The 16,171-nt window shown below is 35.4% G+C and overlaps 1 protein-coding gene across 1 annotated transcript; it reads right to left on the bottom strand.

Annotated features, from left to right (window-relative positions):
• Window positions 1-4,980: 4,980 nt before the first annotated feature.
• On the bottom strand, window positions 4,981-8,344 carry LOC18431494 (Subtilase family protein). The gene has a single exon (XM_006841616.4). The coding sequence runs from the start codon at window positions 7,410-7,412 to the stop codon at window positions 5,115-5,117; it is 2,298 nt and encodes a 765-aa protein (XP_006841679.1). The 5' UTR covers window positions 7,413-8,344; the 3' UTR covers window positions 4,981-5,114.
• Window positions 8,345-16,171: the final 7,827 nt, after the last annotated feature.

Below are 16,171 nucleotides of genomic sequence, written 5' to 3'. Positions count from 1 at the left end.
GCAAGCGAAGAGCACGAGGGCCTCGTTGGGTTGGTCCAACGATGAGAGGGAAAAGGGCATTGAGTTTCAAGATGTGGGGTTGCTGGGTTTGGATATTTGGTTGCTCTGGTTTTGGAGGGATTTGAATTTGATGCTGGGAGTAGGTTTGCAGTGGAAGAGTGATGTGATTTAGAAGTTTGGGATTGGTGGTTTCTTCATGTGCATGTTTCATGGCGCTGGGTATGGTTAGTGAAAGCGCGGGACTGAGTTATTTGGGCCTGAACTGGGGTCCCTCCACCATTGAAGAAGGGCTGAAGCTTGAAAGGATGATGACGAGGTCGAGGATTAATTTTGATGGTACAGAAAACATGGAATATGGAGTATGGACCACGATGCACTAGGAACTTAAATATTACCTGCTTTCTTTTCTTTTGAATTAGCTGATCTCTCTGAAACTGTCAAACTAGAATGGAGATTTTCATGAATCATGTTTCAATTGGTAAAAGCTTACCCAATCGATTCAGGCATATATGAATGAGATTGATTGTATCGGTTATCAGGTATATATTTGGCCTTGTACTATTCAAGCCATGAAAATCTTGCTCATGCATGAAAGAGTTCCCGAACATCCTGATTATGCAATCGGACAGCATGCAAAATCCTGTCCCATATGTTTTGCGAAATTCGGTGGGTGAAAAAGGGCCCAAAAAAAAAGAAGAGTACTAATTCCAATTTTGGGCAGCCGGAAGGCTACTTCAAGATGATAGTTGCCCCCTTTCGATAATGTAAAAAGTGTGCATAGGAAGGGCGACACAAAAAAACAAAAATGTCTCTTTTTACTCTAAAGCTCTATGTATCTGGGCTTGAAGCTCACCCTAGACATCAGAGTCTTGTGTTGTTTAGAGAGAGAACAATGAGTAAAAAAAACAATAAGAGTTCGGTTATGCTCTTTGGAATTTCGCAGAGAATGGTATGAGAAAAAAGTTGTTAGTATGTATGTTGAAGTTTCTATTTCATATGGAAAAAATAACCTTTTTTATATAACTACTAGGAGACTGTACGTTTATTGTACGAGTGGTTACACGCATCATCAATAATCACAATTTACACGCAGTCATTAATCTCGATGGTTGTTGTTACTATACTATCCATCTACTCCCTCGCTAAAAACTTATACTCGCAAGCAATATCTCTTAGATCCAAAACTCAGGGGTTATATAAACTCTAGAACCTAGCAACCGACCTTAAAGAAAAAAAGATATTTAATCCCGTTCTGTATGTGTCAAAAGATATTTATTTCCGTTATCTATGTGCCTAAAAAAATAATAGCATCTCAAAAAAAATAATAGCATCCCAAGACTGCACTAAAAGCTCTTCAATTTTTGGAAGGAATAATCTACGTATTCAAGAAATCAAAATACTTGTTTTGTCTTTGAAAACTATAATCTAGTTATAAATTAGATGGATCCCATAATTTCAAATAAAAAAAAGAAAAACTCCCAAATAAGTGTTTTCCTTGATGAAGTAAATGTATAGTATGCTCCTGTGGGGCCATAATATGTATGCTCATTATTACGAGGTTAACGAACGAACAAGTAGGTGCACTTCAACAAGGTAACGCTACAGTAGAAGCTTAAAATTTATGGAAATGTATATAATAAGACTATCTATTTTTAGTATATGAAAGTCACAATTATTAAAAACCATTATATGTGCAATCGGGTGGTTGGGGGTTTGTGATTGACTAGGTACAAATTCCAAAATAAAACTTCTCAATCCATGTGATACAATTTAGCTTTAAACTATCAAATTTGACATCTACTAATAGCTAAAGATGATTGTAACATCTTTGTACTGAAAATAACTAATATTATAGTATACATGATTAAAATAAATACTTAAAGTGTACTTTTGGTTCGCGTGAAATAGTTTTCTTGTAGTAAATTAATTTTTTAGAAAATAGATTTCTTAGATTTAGATTTCACATGTTTTTTTTTGTTTTTTTCATGTTTGGTAATATTATCTAGATTTCCCATGAAATTATTTTCTTTGGCTTTGTGACTATTTGAGAATCTACCATCTTGAAATTTAGAATGTAAGCTATTTTTAACTTTTAATTGTTATTACAGATATGTTGGGATGGCATTGATAATTATCTAATGAATAGGCTATCTTTAAAACTACCCATCTATAAGATGACTAACAAATTAGTTAACCACTAGATCTAAACATATTTTAACTTGTTATTCTTTCTTTCCTTTCCTCCGAGAGCAAGAAATGTTGGTTAGGTAATGATATCACTATTATGTGAATTATCAGTCTTAAAATAGTCTCTGTCCTTCCCACATAAGCTTCATAAGAACCCTACCTAGCACCAAGTCCATTAGATTTTAATGGGCCGGGCCAGTTCCATGCCCAAGAGATTCTTTTTGGGCCAGTCTGGGCTTTAATATTACATATTCAGGGCAGGCTGGTTTTTGGGTATAATTTTTTAGCCGAGTCAAAGTATTTTCGGAGCTTTGCTGGGCCACGGGCCGATCCGGCCAAGTTGCAGTCCTACTTACACCCCCACCCTTGATTATTTTGAAAGAAATTGGAATCATACCTATATAGGTATGATTCCAATTTTTTTGATTTTGGACATTTTTTTATAGAAATTAACTTCAAAGATAAAAACATTTTTTAATCTTGTTACGAACTAAATGTGAGAAATTAGTTATTTTCAAAGAAAATAATTTCTAAAAAATGTCGAACCGAACGTGCCCTAAGTGAAATATTACATATTCAGGGCAGGCTGGTTTTTGGGTATAATTTTTTAGCCTAGTCAAAGTATTTTCGGAGCTTTGTTGGGCCACGGGCCGACCCGGCCAAGTTGCAGTCCTACTTACACCCCCACCCTTGATTATTTTGAAAGAAATTGGAATCATACCTATATAGGTATGATTCCAATTTCTTTGATTTTGGACATTTTTTTATAGAAATTAACTTCAAAGATAAAAACATTTTTTAATCTTGTTACGAACTAAATGTGAGAAATTAGTTATTTTCTAAGAAAATAATTTCTAAAAAATGTCGAACCGAACGTGCCCTAAGTGAAATATTACATATTCAGGGCAGGCTGGTTTTTGGGTATAATTTTTTAGCCGAGTCAAAGTATTTTCGGAGCTTTGCTGGGCCAGGGGCTGACCTGGCCAAGTTGCAGTCCTACTTACACCCCCACCCTTGATTATTTTGAAAGAAATTGGAATCATACCTATATAGGTATGATTCCAATTTCTTTGATTTTGGACATTTTTTTTTTGAAATTAAATTCAAAGATAAAAACATTTTTTAATCTTGTTACGAACTAAATGTGAGAAATTAGTTATTTTCTAAGAAAATAATTTCTAAAAAATGTCGAACCGAACGTGCCCTAAGTGAAAACTGGAAGAACCTATACCCTTGCCGGAGTATGAAGTTAGGATCATGGTTAGCGGTCTCCAATAAACATACATCTTTTTTCCTAATGTAAAAAGTTTATGAGGGTATATCTTAATACTATTGCAGGACAGTGCACCTCAAAAATCATCTAAAGAGAGCCGTCCGATGTTGGAGAACCCTCTAATTGATTATCTTGACCTTGAGATGTGTAGATACGAAGAAAAAAAAAAATATATAATCCTAAATATAATGTATCTTGTAACAAGTTATTTGGACCGTTTCTTTTCAAGATTTTCAAATGTTTATAGATCTACTGATTTGTATCATTTTTTAAATTTAAATTTCATAATTATGAATAAATATAGAATTTCAAGCCATCATCATGATGTTTTCGAGGTGCATTTTACTCCTATACTATAAGTAGCAAGTTATACAAACCTCACCCTTTTCTAAAACTCTTGAATTTTTTAAAATTTGTTAAAAACTCTGAATTTTATAAAAGATATTAAAAAATCATGTTTTTTTTATAAAATTGATTAAATGCTCATTTTATCATAGGTGTGGTTTGCATAGAGACGAGGCTCTAAACAATCAAAATAGAGCCCACCTTTAAATAGAGTCGAGAAATGTGGTTTCAACATTGAAAATCTTTGTGATAGCCTTCAAATATATTTTCATATCTAATAATAAAATTTAAAGTTTTAAAAATATTGTAGATCAAGCAGATCTATGAAAACTTGAAAATCTTGAAAATTGACAGTAAAAAAATGTGTTACAAGATGTACTATTTTCATAACTTGAAATCCAATTTTTTTTTCTCATGTCGAGGATATATAGGCAACAAAGCAATCTCTTCTAGTAAGCTTTTTGAGGTAGGCTCTAACTTGATTGTTTAGAGCCTCAGCTCTATATAAACTTTTCCCTTTTATCATTCCCAAAAAAAAATTCTACAAGAAATTGACTTCTTCCGTGTTTCGTGACCTTCATTTTTTTTTTAAACTTTCCTATCTTCATTGATTTACAGTCTCACTTCCTTTTTTTTTTTTTTTTTTTTAATGATAAGCAAACTAAAATTGGGCTAAATCAAGAATCTTGATTTAACAAAAAATCTCCTAAAAAATTTCACCAATTTTTAAAAAGAATTATACTGAAAACTATATTACCCACCAAAACAGCCATCAATGTATTTCAAAAATCTTTTTTTACTCTAAATTTTATGACCCCAAATACTACCAAGCCATGACCAGAAATTATTGTTCAACGATTTATCTCAAAATGTTGTTCTTGTTGAAATCTTTTTTGGGTGAATAGTGTTCTTGTTAAAATCAATGTATGTCTTGTGCCATGATAATAGAGAAAGCATACTATGTTGTGGTGTTCAATGAAAATTTAAGCAAAAAATTACCATGTCATGAATAGAGATTATTGTCTAATCACTTCATTATATGGTCACAATAACTGTAAATTGTAACTAAATTTATATCATTTATACATCGTCAATTAGCTTTCTCGTGCCAAATCTAAAATATTCACAATTTTAATTTACCTAAATTTCAGTAATCCATGAGGAAGGGGTAGACATTAGCTCAAAAGGCCCCACTAAAATATCAAAAAACTTAAATAACAGCATGTCAGATGAAAAGGAGGCATAAAATTATTTACCTAAATAAAAGAGAAAAAAAAAATTAAAACATTGAAATACATATATTCCAACTTCAAAAGGAAGAGGCCAGAGCCCCCTCCCAACTAAACGCAATGGGGCTTTTAACATCGTGCCGCCCATCGCTCCACGTCAGCAACCCGAAGCAAGTATCCAACGGTGAATATCCCTCCACGTATTCAAAAGTAACGGAATACGAAAGGCTCTGATTTTGTGCACAAAACACCAGCTTCTCCGGGTCAACCCGAATCCTCACAGAATCCGGTCCGTTGATGCTTGCCGCGTATGCTGATCGGGCGTCCCCCACATTTGTCACGGTTCTGCTAAATTTAGCCACGGTTTTACCTGGCCCAAATACCATCGAAAAGGAGGGATAGTTAAGGTCCCCAGATTTAGCAAAGCCCACGACCCGACAATCAACGCTTTTCCCTCCTGTAAAAACAGCTATCCTCACCGAATCGTATCCAAGGGCGCAAAGATAGGCCACGTAGTCCTCAGGCTTGATATCATACACTAGCCCCGGATCAAGCGCGCGATTGGGATCCACGTGGCCCGATCCCCGAACGAACGGCGTGGATTCTTTGCCATCAGCTAGGTCTTTAATGGTGCTCCCGTTATTATCGGAATCGTAAGCCGTTGTCATGAGGGCCGATTTAACGGCGGCAGGCGACCAATGGGGAAACGCGTTTTTAAGTAACGCCGCTAGGCCACTCACGTGAGGACAGCTCATCGAGGTGCCCGATATTACATTGAAATTCCACCGCCTTCCGTCGGTTTCCAAACCGGTTGGACCGGTTGCTCCGGTCCAACCCGCCAAGATGTTGACCCCGGGGGCGATCACGTCCGGTTTGACAATCTCCGGCGACCTGTAATTTGGGCCGCGTGACGAGAATGCGGCCACCATCGGGGCGGCAGTGGCATATTTTCCGGTGACTGTACCCCTGAAAAGGATCCCGGCCGACGGGTTATTAGCCGATCTAACATACTTTCTGATTTTGTCGCCGTTGATCTGACCCACCATGGTGGCGGGTAGGAGATGAGCGTCGGCCACAAGCTCCTCTCCGCTCTCTTCTGTGTTAGTTAAAACCATGGCGGCCCCTCCTGAATCCTTTACCGAAAGCCCTTTGGCCACCCTCGCAGTAATACCTCTCTCACAAACCACCGTTTTTCCTGCGACTTTGGCCGGAATCAGGCGACCCTTGCGACACAGCCGATCGCCACTATCGGCAGCAAGAACGACGGAAAAATTCTCTGGCGATCGGTTGCCAGTGTACAGAGAGACCCCTGCGAGAATAGTTCCATCACCAAGGATGACATCAGCCGGAAAATCTCGGTCGATGGTGGAAGCACCAACTGTTAGTATCCAGGGCGCGATGTTTGTTGCAGTGTGGGGGCCGGGACCCGAGTTACCGGCTGAGCACGAGACCACGACGCCGTGGCGTGCAGCGCCAAACGCTCCGATCGCAATCGAGTCATCGTCAAACTCAGGAGCCAGATGCGAAGAACCCACTGAGAGAGAGATGACATCAACACCGTCGCCCACCGCCTGGTCCATCGCAGCCAAGATATCAGAGTCGTAGCACCCTGTTTTCCAGCAAATTTTGTAAACTGCGATCCTCGCATTTGTGGCCATGCCCCTCGCCTCTCCGGCAGCATATCCATAAAAATCGGCGCCCGATACCAGAGCTCCGGCCGCTGTGGACGCAGTGTGTGTTCCATGACCCTCAGTGTCTAGCGGCGACGGTGACTCCTCTGTTTCATTAATCTTCCCGTTTACTGCCTCATACCCCTTAGCAAACCACCTAGCCCCGATGATTTTCCGGTTACAAAACTCACCAGATAATATTTTCCCGGCGCCCGAATCACACACCCCTTTCCACCTTTCAGGTACTGTTGTGAGGCCATTGTCGGAAAAGCTTGGTCTCTCAGGCCATATTCCGGTGTCCAAAACGCCGATTATCACGTCTTTGGCGTAATCCGAGTTGGGCCACAGCCCCTGGTCTTTGCTCAGGCCCAAGAATTCGGGGGTGCGGGTGGTGTGGAGGGAGTAAGTTCTTTCGGGCCGTACTGAGAGGATTTCGGGGAAGTTCCGGAGGATATCGGCTTGTGAGGGGAGGATGCGTGCTGAGAAGCCATGGGCGACGCGGTCGTAGGAGTAGAGGAGGGTGGGCTTCGGTTCACCGGCTCGGCGCAATGATCTGAGGATGGCTTTGTACCAGTGGTGATGAGTGGTGAAGATGGCGGGCTTGTGGGCTTTGGAGACGTGGACTATGAAGGTGTGATGTTGGGTTTGGGCTTGCGTTGAGATGAAGAGGAGGAAGAAGAGGAAGGTGAGGGAGAGGGTCTGAACCATTTTCTTTTGAGGGGAACGGAAGAGGGTGAGGAAAGAGATGAAAGGGATATTATAGGAGTAGATGAGGTGGGGGCGTTCACACTAGCTCAGATTTTTTTGTACACGGTCCGGAGTGGAGAGTGCCATGTTTTTTTTATAAAAAACCCTCAATTGATCATCTCGACAGATATGGAGATATATAAAAATGAAAAGAAATTTTTTTTAAGTCATAGCGCATCTTGAAACACATTTTTTAAATCCTTTATTTTTAAAGTTTATAGATCTATTTGATTTTAATCATTTTTAGAGTTTAAAATTTTATAATTAGATATAAAAATCGAGTTTGAGATAATCCTAAGAATTTTTTACACCAAATTACATGTTATGATAAAATTTGGAGGTGCTATTTAAGATTGCAACCTTATAGAAACTTTTTCAACAACAAAATTAGCTTTTTTTGAGGTACATTTTAATTCTAATATAAGGTATCAACTTAAAGAGATGGGTCGTTGGTTTTGGGGATAACAGATAATTGTTCGGTATTTCAAACATCGAACAACAAAGAATCAGGAAAGAATAGCTTTATGTTCGGTGTTTTTTTTGCCGAACAAGGATGCAACATAGAGAAAAAATAAAATAAAATTCTTCAAGTAAAAGGGTATGCTTGTATTATTGAGCATATTGGACATCAACTAGTAATAAACCCATCTTTCGTACGTCAATTGCTCTATCCTTTAAAACTAAAATTCATGTGTTATTTTAATATAATTAAATTAAAATATATCACACAATTAGAAAAATGAAACCATAAAATAGTGAAAAACAAAATTAAAAAAAAGTTAAAAGTAAAAGGTTATCAAACTGCGCCAATTGGGCAAGCCCCTAGAGTTGGGGCATGGATCAAATTGGTGGAATTGTTTGCCAGCTTTTCTACAACTTCCCAAAAAAAAAAAAAAAAACCTTAAATCAAACTTGAATTCTTGAAGAATTAAAAATCAAAGCGTTGATCTTAGATTTAATTGATTGAAGAGACTAAAAACCTTGGGGATAGGACTAAATTAAGGGTTTTGGGGCTGAACCTAGGTTTTGAGGGACAATTAGGACTTTCGAAATCTAAATTAGAGACCTAACTTTGGACATTGAAAATCTAAATTGGTGTTCGGAGAACCTGAATTTCGACATTTAAAACTATAGGTGGAATTCTAGTCGTCAGATCTTCATCATATGGTTTTGAATGTATATTATTATATGAATTTTAATTTTAATTTTTTATAAATCTGATTAAGATTAAATTTTAGGTGTATATACCTAACACTATTTCGCACCATATAAAAATATAAAAAAAATTTATTTTCAATAATTTAAAATGATCAAATTACCCCCATTATTTTTCAGGGGTATTTCGATCATTTTATATTTTGAAAAATATTTTTATATATTTTTTAATTGTGCGTCTTATTTTTTAGTATACACGTCTAAAATTTCATTATGATTTGATTTCTTAAAAAAATATTAAAATTCATATAGTGATATGCATTCTAAACCACATGATAAAGATCTGACGGCTGGGATTCCACCATATTACTATTCATTATAGCTGCCCAGCTACTGTTACCTTTTTCCATATATATATATATATATATATATATATATATATATATATATATATATATGTATAAGTCTCATCCAATGTTAGAAAAACTGGGCAATCTAACCGGTAACCGCCCAGTTAAATAGGAACTGACCCTTTGCTGGTTTCGGTTTCGGACAGTTTTAGTGATCAGCCGGTATTTAAAAAAAAAATTTCAAAAAAATGTACATAAAATTTCAAAAATAAAAAATTTAATTTGCAATATATTTTTTAATATTCTTTGCATTATGGTAAAAATTAAAAATTATTTTGATCATTAATACATATATTTAACCCAAGGCACAAATTGATTCTTTAAAATCCACATTTTCATTAATTTTCAATCATTTGAATGTGTTTTGTTTTAATCATTATTTATATTTTTTCATATTTTTGTATTTTTTTTTGCATTTTTTTTACTTTTTTCAACAATTTTTTGACCGTCCGGGACTTACACGGTTAGAACGGTCAAATCGGCCAGTTTACTGGTTAGGCTGGTTAAACCACTTGCACCCCATGTCCAGTTAACCGTTTCGGTTTTATTTTGCGAACACTCGTCTCACCCCTAACACACGAGGATTTATGGGGTAAAAGTTCTCCATAACAAACACCACATCCATAGAAATCGTCAGGACACCTTGAAATTTATCCATATGGTTCTAGATTTTGGATCTTGGACATATTAAAATTTAATTAACCAACTATGGGGTCTCTACAGTTGTTTGATCAAAATGTAAATTTTTTATTTTAAAACAAATTAAAGAAATAATTATATGTTGGCCAAGCCAAATTTACCAACTTTTCGAGTTTTTCTCGTTTATTTATGGGGAGTACGGTCTGAGAACAACCACATATGTGCTACTAATTTGCATCCAATTATAAAAATGTGTGGGTTGTATGAGGGTGAGGTCCTAAATAATGAAAGTATGGCATACCTTTAAATAGTGTATTGAAAATTTTTATGATGGCCTGAAAATTTATTGTTATCTCTAACTATAAAATTTAAACGCTTAAAAACTAATATAGATCAAGCAGATCTATGAACATTTGAAAATTTTGAAATTTATGGTCTAGATAATGCATTACAAGATGCACTATTTCTGTGATTGATTTGTATTTATTTATTTTCACGTCCATATATCTCAATGTCCATATATCTCAAGGTCAAGATGATCGGATTTGGGAGTTTTTCGACATTGAAAAACTTCTTCTAGTGATTTTTTAAGGTGTACCTTAATTTAATTGTTTAAGGCCTCAACCTTATATAGAATTTTTCCATTATAAAATCATATTAGAGCACGTGTTTAATCGATTACATAATCAATGACAATCAAGAAAATAAGCAATTAAGAAACATAAAAAAATTAAATATCATGGGCTTATCGTCCATCATATGTGGCTTGGTTGGAAGTATATATTGTAATCAAATATATATGAGAAGGATATGTACAATATCTTGTATTTTATGGTAAGTCTAGGTACAGTATAGATGTTTATATTTTATTTATATTCTTGTTATTTGTATTGGATATAAGACAAGCTTATATATTCATATTAATTAAATGAACATTGAATCTCTTCAAATAAACTTGAGACTCTTTGTATGGTATCAAAGCCATATTCATCTTTTATATGTTCATTCTTGTATGATCAAGTATGTTACTCGATCTTATTCTTTTTTGTATGATCGAGTCTATTTTTTTGTTACTTAATCATGTATATCAATCTACGAGTTACTGAATCGGTTTTGGATTTGCACCGAGTTTTGTAGGCTCTTCCAAGTACCATTCTGTTTTCTCGATTGTTTTTCTTTCTCAAGCAAAGATCATATTGAAAGAAAGACCTATGTGATCTTTTACTGGGAAATACATTTTTTTTTTTTTCTTCACCCCTTTCTTTTGGCAAAAGATCACTTACATGTGGTCTTTATTATAATAAGATAAATTTCAAAATAAAATCAACATAACAATAAAACCATGATCTTAACAACTTGATGCCATTAAAACAACTATGTACTATGCTTGAGAAATAAAGATAAGATTGCAATAAACAAAAAGAAGAGTGTCGGAGATTACCTCAACCGTGCTTATTACACCCCACATCGACTCACCGACATCCGATTGAGCGTGATCAACAGTCTAGCTTCAATCTCGAACCAGGAAAGCAAATTTCGGCTAAGTCACACCGATAGAACATAAACCCCTTTGATCACAAACTCAAACCTAGGTGAATTCTCTTAGCAACCTAGTTTGAGAGAGATGGATTCTCTTTTTGTTAAACCCTAAAACCCTTAGCCATAAATCCATATTTGAGATATAGGAAAGAGAAGACCTCTATAATCTAAACCCTTAGGTTCTTTCACAATGTGGGGGTGAGATATCAAACATGAGAGAGAGAAACTTTCTTAAGAGAGAGAGATAGAAAGATAAGGTGTAGAGATTTTGGGTAGAGACAATCTCTTTTTTATAGGCTAGAACAAGATTAGGGTTTTTTAGGGTTTTCCTTGGCTTGCCTCTTCTTGTGAGATTGAATATAGATCGTCGATCAAGGGTGACTTGTGAGGTGAGAGATCTGAGCCATCCATTCCATAGATGGGCCATCAACATTATGGAATGTACATGGATCATTATCCTCCTTTCCTTAACTATTTCCCATCAATAGAAATTAGATAAATTAAATCTAATTAAAATATTATACATTCTATAATCTTTCACAAAATATTCTAAAGATATATCAAGTCAATATATAGTTTTAATATTTGGTCAATATATGGTCAAAATATTCCATATCTTATTTGACCACATGCCATAACATAATATTATCAAAACATGAAATAACTTAAAACTCCAAGAAAGAATCTAATGGGTGGGGCGTGCCACCCATGTGTGGCACATGTGGTCCCCACCCACTGGACACATGGTGGGGCCATGTGCATTATGGGCCCCTCCATGATATTTTATATAATTTTAAATTATAAAAAAAAATTCTAAAATATTATTTGAATTTTATAATTTTATAAAATCAATATCTTTATTTTTATATGTTAAAAAAAAATTATAAATAAAATATCAAATGACTCATAAAAATTCAAATAAAAATTCTAAAGTAATTTCTATCATAAAACAAACATAATTAAATTAACTTGATGGGAAATGGATCCATATGGTTAAGGAATTTAATCTGCAATCATGGGGCACTCCACCTTCAACTGTGGACTACAGACCACACTTGCCTTATCGAACCGACCTAGTGTTTCTCATGACCCACAGTCCAAGCAGGGGCTCATTAGCAGGTCACCAAAGTTTGGCGGATGAGCCAAGGGGTTGCAATCCCAGTCTGTGGATTACAGGTCCTCCCTTATAGACAAGTCAAGGTCATCAAGACCTTATACGACCACAGCTCTATGACGCATAGGGGTATCTCTCGCACATGCATACGCTTCACTCTAAAAGGTAGATTTCTAGCTTTCCCGAACGATCTATCGATATGCATGCCGTGCAATGGTACATGGATGAGGTTTTGACCCTTGTCTCTATAGGCCACCATCACATACAAGGGTCACACAGTCCCTCGGCTCACTCATCCGGGCATGTTCTCCGACTTCATCAAGGACTAACCCATAAACCCTCATCGGTTTATTCTTCATGCCTAGGTAACATGGGTTTTTCCCAACCGACTGGCCTAGATCGTTAAACACAGATCGGTATTAGCAAACCATCGTTTGCTTTGTATGGTCCACAAGGGACCATACTCCCATTGAGTTCATGTTCCACTATGTCATTTCAGTTTACAAGCACTCATAAGGCCTTTAAAGGCCACATAAACCCAACATCTCCCACTTAACCTTTGAATGTCTTACATTATCTCTTTCTCACTTTCTCTTATTCACATCTCTATCTCCCAATTACAATCTCTCTCAAGTATTTTTACTTATTCTCTCACTATATTAATAATGGCTTTCGCCATCAATCTTTTCACAAAAAGATTTATATAGGCAACACATTTTTCTCTTTGCTGCTCGAATCTCATTCCATAAATGGTCGTAGCTATCACGTACCTGTTGTCACAAAAGACTATCACATCGCATTACGAATCATGGACCTATTGTTACAAAAGACTATCACGTACCTTCATCGCATGGGGTCGTATGTTCATGGGCTCAAAAGAGTTCTTCAAATAAGCTGCTCCCTTTTGTAGCTATACAACCAACACTAAACATTTGGGTTCCATGGGTGAACAACATTATAGCCTGGTGTTCCATTTGGCATGTCAAATACTAGCAGGTGCCCCCACTAGAATATTTAGTTTATCTGGATCTTGATATTTTTCAATCTCACCTCATTCCCCAAGTGATACAAACATGGTTTTATATGCTTGGAGTTCTTATGGAATTGTGGCTCCTTTGACATGCATATGGTCAATGTGCTGTCGTAGAAAATTCTTACTGCCTTACAACGCATGAGGTGAGAGTCAAGTCGATTAAGAAATTTCTTAATCCATACGGCCTCCTCAATCACCAAACAACGCGCCACATACTCTGCCTTTATGGTGGACAATTTTGTCACATCCTGTTTCTTTGATTTCCAAGAAACTGCACCCCCTCCAAGCATGAACATATGTCCAGATGTAGATTTCGCATCATCTGGATCAGTGAGATAGATTGCACCTGTATATCTGAATATCCAAGCAGCTAAAAAAAACGTAGGACTGTAGCAGCTCCCACTCAATTATTGCATATACAACATATACATTCTCAATATTCTTATGCATATATCATGAGGTAGCATATAAAGTCTCATGCAATATGTAATTGAATACCTGTTGGTTTCACAATATGCAAAAACCTTCATGAGCCACAAAGGTTCAACCATACTAGACATCTTGGTCGTAAATTCATAATATGTATCAGGGAAGCTCAGCATGATAACATTCCTACAACATTCCCTATGGTTCAAAGTCTTAGGTAATCGAGGATTCTAAATAACTTGAAACATGGGTCAAGACATATAGGTATTTAAAAAAGAACCAGTGCATGATAGTTTTTCTCCCACTTTTATAAATACCTTCAAGACATAATATTTTTCTTTTTAATAAAAAAAAATTTACTTGGTATATATATATGCATTCACAAGCAATAGTTATATAATTGTATGACAGTTTAAAATGATTTTCATAAAGACTTAATGGACCTTGCAAGACTATGTGGTTTTCTCAAAACCATATTCATAGACTTAGGCTTTTCTCAAATCATCCAATTTAATTATAAAATACATGCTTAGCTTTCATAAATCATTTTACTGCATGCACCTTCAATTTCCTATAAAGTCAAGTTCATGGCGACAAAAACAAATCATATATATCATCTTATAATTCTATTCAAAATAAAGAACGACTAAATAATGTCTATTAAAACCTTGACAAAATACTTCATTTTTGGTAATTATAAAGAATTTATCAAGAGCTCATCATCACATGCAATACATCATATTATAGACATTATTGAGAGGATGGTCACCAAGACCGAGTTTCATCAGAACACTCCCTTTGTGCTTACATATTTGAATGAGCTACACTCATCTCTCGTGTTTCATCATTAGGGCTCAAAGCCCTTGATCAAATCACATCTCTATGTGTATCACTACCTTAAGTAATTCATACTCTAGCACAAAGAGGCAAAAAAATACAAGGTATTCAAAACCGTCGCTTTCAAATTTGTTAGCACTTATCACTTAATGTCCATACACTCTATGCATATTCATAAAACAATTAGCCAAAATATAACAAAAGCACATTAAACAAAGTTATTGAATCCTCTTTCCCTATATGACCTTTCCCTATATGACATTACCATATAGTGTGGTACCTGGGCTTTCTTGATTCATTGCTTTTACTTGTTTGACAAGCTTTTGTGATCTTGGAAGTGCACACAACTGATAGAGAATATATTGGTCATTGGTTTCATATGTCAGGAATTGTCCATCTCTTTGGCACTTGGATTCTCTTGTCTTACATCGTGAAGAAAATATCTTCTTCATCTCATTATTTCAAATATCACAATTTCGATTCTCCCACTGATATTTAACGTTTCTATGCTACCACCAAGTCTCTTTATATATCCCGTCATTTTAAAGAAATCAAGATGTTTTTATAGGTATTGCGTTTCTTCTTCTTTTTGCTATTCCCAGATTAAATACTCTTCACATAGAGTCTCATATCTTGTCAATTCTGTATTACCTTTTTTTGAAGTTTTATTATAATAAACCATACTCATAGCACACTATAAAACCTTTTTAAATGAGCTAAAAAAAAAGGTCTTCATAATTAGGAATCCAAAGATGTGTCTTAACATGACACATCTTTTTAATTTACTGCAGAATAGAACTTGAGCATCCCGTGATAAAAATATGATATCTCACAACTCATAAAGAGGTAATCTTCGAATCCTTTTGAGTATTGAAATAGACTCAAAAGAATATAAAATAGTGCTCAGTTCCATCCCTAAATCATACCATTTAGTGAATATTCTTTTTAGTGATATTTACATCACAATGAAATCCTTTTAGTTGAAAATCAGGTTGAGCACCTCTCAATAAAAAATTTGTTTATCTCAATCCTCAAAGAATTTATTCTTGAAATATTTTGTATTGAAAACTAGACTCAAAACTAAATCATAACATCATAGTTTGAATCCCAAATAATACTTTTCTTCAGAGAAATAAATAAGTGACATTCACATCACAAAATAAATCATACTGGAGAATTCTAGGATGAATACTATCTACTAAAATTGTCTTTTCTCTCTACCATCATGGAGTTTCCCTTTCAAACCAATTTTGTTTAAAACTAGACACATACTAGTAACAAATATATTTTCACAAGTCTTATATTACTCTATTAAGTAGGCTTGATAAATATGGTTATCATGTCTTCAATGAGCAACATACCAAATTACAGAAAATTCAGGATGACCTATTTTCAATCCAACATTTTTATTCCTCTCTTCCCATAGATATTTCTCTATGAAATAAATTTTATTACAAATTAGACTCAGAATGTAAGTTTAAAAATACTTTTCGTTACAAAAAATAATACTTGCGCATCCTTCAATAAATTGATCATATCTTTCAAACCACAATGAGTTTCTTGATGA

This window comes from Amborella trichopoda, chromosome 2, assembly GCF_054954075.1.
Source record: "Amborella trichopoda isolate Santa Cruz 75 chromosome 2, AtrichopodaSantaCruz75HAP2 v2.0, whole genome shotgun sequence".
Lineage (NCBI taxonomy): Eukaryota > Viridiplantae > Streptophyta > Magnoliopsida > Amborellales > Amborellaceae > Amborella > Amborella trichopoda.
This window is presented reverse-complemented; position numbering and strand designations above follow the sequence as displayed.